Source organism: Diplotaxodon limnothrissa, linkage group LG22, assembly GCF_057381915.1.
Source record: "Diplotaxodon limnothrissa isolate DT_005_m linkage group LG22, D_limnothrissa_male_GT1.1, whole genome shotgun sequence".
NCBI lineage: Eukaryota > Metazoa > Chordata > Actinopteri > Cichliformes > Cichlidae > Diplotaxodon > Diplotaxodon limnothrissa.
The window spans coordinates 9,307,892-9,312,666 of NC_140616.1; the positions used below are offsets into that span (position 1 = coordinate 9,307,892).

At 39.6% G+C, this 4,775-nt stretch overlaps 1 protein-coding gene across 1 annotated transcript; it reads left to right on the plus strand.

Annotated features, from left to right (window-relative positions):
* Positions 1 to 436: 436 nt before the first annotated feature.
* Positions 437 to 3,868, plus strand: LOC146609399 (XK-related protein 8-like). The gene is made up of 3 exons (XM_085346713.1): positions 437 to 744; positions 1,264 to 1,496; positions 3,138 to 3,868. The coding sequence occupies exons 1-3, from the start codon at positions 437 to 439 to the stop codon at positions 3,866 to 3,868; spliced, it is 1,272 nt and encodes a 423-aa protein (XP_085202839.1).
* The last annotated feature ends 907 nt before the right edge of the window (positions 3,869 to 4,775 follow it).

The following is a 4,775-nucleotide window of genomic DNA, read 5'->3' on the forward strand; positions in this document are numbered from 1 at the left end:
ACTTGCAGGCTTTTGCAATTAAAGTACAAGTACAGCACTTTCAAATCTAAACATTTATTTTGCATTTAAATGCATTTCTATTAAATGTGAACATAATAATATTTATAACAGATAAGTTGTGTTAAAACTCTCTGACTGTGATCAGTTGCAGATCTTTTTTTTTTTTTTTTTTACAAGTTCTACTGATTTTTCAATGGAAATATCACAGCATTGTTAAAGGGAAACCTTTCAGTAGGAGGAGTCTACATGTATGGAATATGCCGATACATCTTTAAGACGCTACTGAAAAAAAATGGGTGGATCAGTTTCTAGGAGGTTTTTTTTAAAACCAAAGTTTGGTTCTCACTGTCAGTCATTCACAGGTTATATGTGAGTTGTAATCAGCTGTCAGTTATAAGATGCAGCTGTGTTAGAAGCAGGCAGTGGGACAGAGAACATGTCAGACACTCAGGGTGAGTCTAAATACTCCTGCTGGGATTTTCTCATCACTTGCGTGGGCCTGCCCTTGTTTCTGACTGACATAGGACTGGATATATGGGCCGCTGTTATCTTCTACCAAGAAAAGGCATACGCCTGCCTCGGTGTTCTGCTGCTGCTACTTGTGGGGTCAACACTGCTGGCTCAGGCTTACAGCTGGCTTTGGTACAGCTATGACCAGTTTAAGATGAAGACAAAGGTTGAAGGCCTGCCTACCCAGAGGCAGCTCATGGTTCTGCACGTTTGTCAGCTCGGAGTTTACGTCAGGTAGTATTAAAACAATAATAATGTGTGTAAAGGCTGAGGCTTGTGTGGGAAGCTTAAATTTATTTGCCTGTTTCTAGACAGGTGCAGTTTTTTGTAGAGTAATTCATAGGAAACACAAGCTGAACCATTAAGTGTTGTGCAGCTGAACTGTACTCCACTACAGTGGTGCACATAGTATATACAGTAACTCCAGCAAGCATCAGTCTGCTGCATTAAGTAATCTACACATTATATCATCTGTTTCATTCACAATTTTTTTTTGCAATATTTCTGTGTTTAAATCAACTGTTGTGAACATGAGAATGTTAGAAACACAAGCTGTTTCCTTGGTTTCAGAAGATAAACTGAGGACACATTTTATTTCCTTCATCAGAAGTGGGTAAACTGGTTTCATTTGCTCCTTTTCACGCAATGAATACCTGCTGGCTCACAAGAATGGTTCCAGAGAAATTAGTCTCAGTGTAGCTAGAAGGAGGATTCGGTCTGACTGGTTATGCTTCATATTTTTCTGTTTCTCAGGCATGCAGGAGTCCTGGAAATGGCAGTACAAAGCATGTACAATAGGCTCCCTGACCCTGAGAAAGGTGCCCTTACGCCAGGAGAACAGAAACCTAAGACTGAGGACATTACCGTGTCCTTGACCCACGATCTAAGCATGTTACGGATCATAGAGACATTTTCAGAGAGCGCCCCTCAGCTCATGCTCATGCTCACCATCATTCTGCAGACGGGCCACCTGGATCCTGTGACAGGTGCAGTTTTACATTTTTACACAAAAATGTATTTTTGAAATCTGTCAAAAAAATTTCACATTTAGAATGGACTGAATTCACTGAGCTGAACCCATGTTTTTAAACATGGCAGGTGCAGGAGTTTTTTCATTCATGTATAGTCTGGTATGTTTGAGAAAACAGTGAGAGTCACTGTGTTCTTAATGATTTAAGTGAATGCTGAGGTCCTGAAGTAGAAACACCTATAGGAATATCAATTCTTTAAGGGTAAATTCAATAAGGCGAGATCTCTTGGAAGAATTTAACAGGATTTTTTGAGATAGAGAAATTAACGGATTTGGTAATTAGACTCCAATGACCCCTCATGGCAGAACTGGGTCTCAGCAGTTATAGGATTTAGGACAGGGATGGTGATGATGGTGAAGACAGAGGCTTGCATAGAGGTCTGGCTGAGGTGTCTGAGGTGGATGAGGGGAGGAGCTGGATTGCATGAAAAAGAATCTGAAAGGGAGAGTGACACAGAGCACAGATTAAACTGTGCAAAGCGGAAGCTGAGTGGCTCAAAGAAGGCGGGCGAGAAGACGTTTGGACTAGAGTAATGATGTTAGTGTGTCCCATGTGATGACATGATTATAAAATCAATAGCCAACCTGAGATTTCAGCACATGGTGCTAAGTTGAACCGGTCGATCCTTCCAGTAACACTTCTACAGATTTTAATTTCATGTCGTTGCTTGTGTGAACATTCAAGTTCCCCAGTAGGACAAGAGAGTTCCCGACCAGCGTACTTTCAGCAACCAGCCCAGACACTCCAAGATTGTCAGGTACACTGAACTGTTATTTGACACATGTGGCAACAGTCAGCACCTGTTCCCTGAACTGAAGGCACAGGGAAGCAACCCTCTCATCCACTTTGGAAAACCGCAATGGAAAGTCACCAAGCCAGAGGAGATACGAATATATCCACCCCTGAGCGCCACCTGTCACTGTGAGCAACTCCAGATAGGAACATTGTCTATCCCCTCTCCAGACCCCAAAAAAATTACAACACAATTACAAAGAATTGGTAACGAATGTCACAGTTACTGATCAGGAATAACTATCAAAAAGTATAGATCAATCAAATAATTTTGCCTTCATTCTAAAACATATTCACGGCTCCTACATTAGCCTCTAATTATTAGTCTATTATACATAATAATTTTTTACATTATCCAAATTCATAGGAGACGTGACAATTAAAATATTTAAAATACATATATCAACTTTCACTTCCTGCACATATGTTGTCCTCTTTCTTCCGTCTTCCATGTGGCAAGTCCATAAAGGTCAAATAAATCATAGATAATCTGTCAGAGTCTGTCTGTCACAATCAGAGTCAAGGTTAAGTTCAAAGTGTCACTCCTCATCCTGCTTCAGCTTCCTGCAGCAGGCAAATCTTCATTATTGCCCAATCCAGGCAGCTGCTCTTTGTTTTGATGTGCACCGCACATCCAGTATCTCAGAAAATTAAAAATTAAAATTGTTCATTAAATATACTAAAGTCTGCTGATTCTGAGTAGACATATCCAAATTTGATAGATTTTTATTTGGAATGAACCACTTTTTCAGTGTTTGTCATTTGCATCTTGCTGGTTCTGACACTGTCTCTTGTTCCCTTCAGTGTTGAAGGCTGTTGGTTCAGCTTCAGCTATTGCCTTCACTGTGACGGCCTACCATCGCTCGCTGCGCTCTTTCCTGCCTGACAAGAAGAAGCAGCAAATAACCTCATCAGTCATCTACTTCACCTGGAACCTGGTTCTCATCTCTTCCCGTCTCACTGCTCTCGCTCTTTTCGCCTCCGTGCTGCCCTGCTTCATCTTCGCCCACTTCATCTGCTCTTGGCTGGTTTTATTCTTCTTCGCTTGGCGATCCAAGACAGAGTTCATGGAAAGTCCTTGTGGAGAATGGCTTTATCGAGCCACTGTTGGCCTCATTTGGTATTTTAACTGGTTTAGTGTGGTGGAGGGGAAGACGCGGTACAGGACTGCGCTCTATCACGGGTATATACTGACTGATATTTGCATCCTCTGTGCTGTGTGGTGCTGGAAGATGAGCACAGATCCTCCTGATTTTGTGATAGAGCCCATGCACGCTTTAATCACAGCTGCCTGTGTTGTTGCAGTTTACGTCCTCGGTCTAATACTTAAAGCTATTTATTATAAACTTTTCCATCCAAACCTTGACAAAAATAAGATTAAAGGGACCAGCAGAGAGCAGCAACCTGTAAATGAGCCAAATATGGGTGATGAACCGGACGCATGTATGTTTAGAGCCAAAGCAGCCCCCTCCCCACCACCACAACCATGTTGTAATAAAAGAATGAGGAAGCTGGCTGAGAGCTTCTACTGCTAACCTGTTTCACTTTCACAGGAAGCTATAAAGAGACCGAGTCATCACAGGGCTGTGTGTGATTAAGGACTCTAACCTTCTGCATGATTAACCACATATACAGTCGGCTCAAGTTTATGATTTCTGCTGACTATTAACTGGCTCTACTGTCTAACAAAGCATTTAAAAATGCCATTCAATGTTTGTTTTCCCTAGCTTTAATCTTCAGGTCTGTAATGTTCTTGTATGAAATAGTTATCTTTTGCTATGAAGACATGTTCTTCCATGACTTTCCAGTGGCTGTTCAGTCTTAAAGAATATAGTCATGATTTTTAATTAAAATATTTTATGATCATTTAAAATACAAAAAACATTTCATAAATAATATTTCAGCTTCCAGAAGAGGAAGCAACGATATTTCCTGTTTTTTTTTAAAAAAAAATCTATGTATATAATTTGTTTTTTCTGTCATCATGTCATTGTGTAAATTACTAATTGAATTTGAAATCTACTCAGTTTTTAAGATGTCTTTAATTATGAAAAACAGCAGATTTTTAAAAAGTTTTTATGCAGATTTTACTCTAAAGTTCCAAGATAAGTATCTAATTAATTTAGGTGCTCCTATTGAGACTTCTTAGCACCAAGATTTGTTTGATATATAACCCTCAAGATGTTTTGTTTACGTTGATATGTTTTTGTCAAACTCTTTTCAGCTCTTTCAGTGCACGTTTTCAGCAGTGATCAGCCTCATCTCAGTCTTCCATCAACATGCTATCAGGGTTTAAAGCCACATTCTAATGAATAATTTGCTTAAGGCATATTTAGAAACACACCATATGAAGGTTCTTTGTTATAAATGTTTATATTTGATATTTTATTTGTAATAGTTGATTACACTTGCCTCTTGCCTAATTTCATGCTTGTTTAAAAT

Coding starts and splice junctions, on each gene's coding strand:
- LOC146609399 (XM_085346713.1), top strand. CDS start 437: ATGTCAGACACTCAGGGTGAGTCTAAATACTCCTGCTGGGATTTTCTC. Junction 745..1,263: donor CAGCTCGGAGTTTACGTCAG/GTAGTATTAAAA, acceptor TCTGTTTCTCAG/GCATGCAGGAGTCCTGGAAA. Junction 1,497..3,137: donor CCACCTGGATCCTGTGACAG/GTGCAGTTTTAC, acceptor TGTTCCCTTCAG/TGTTGAAGGCTGTTGGTTCA.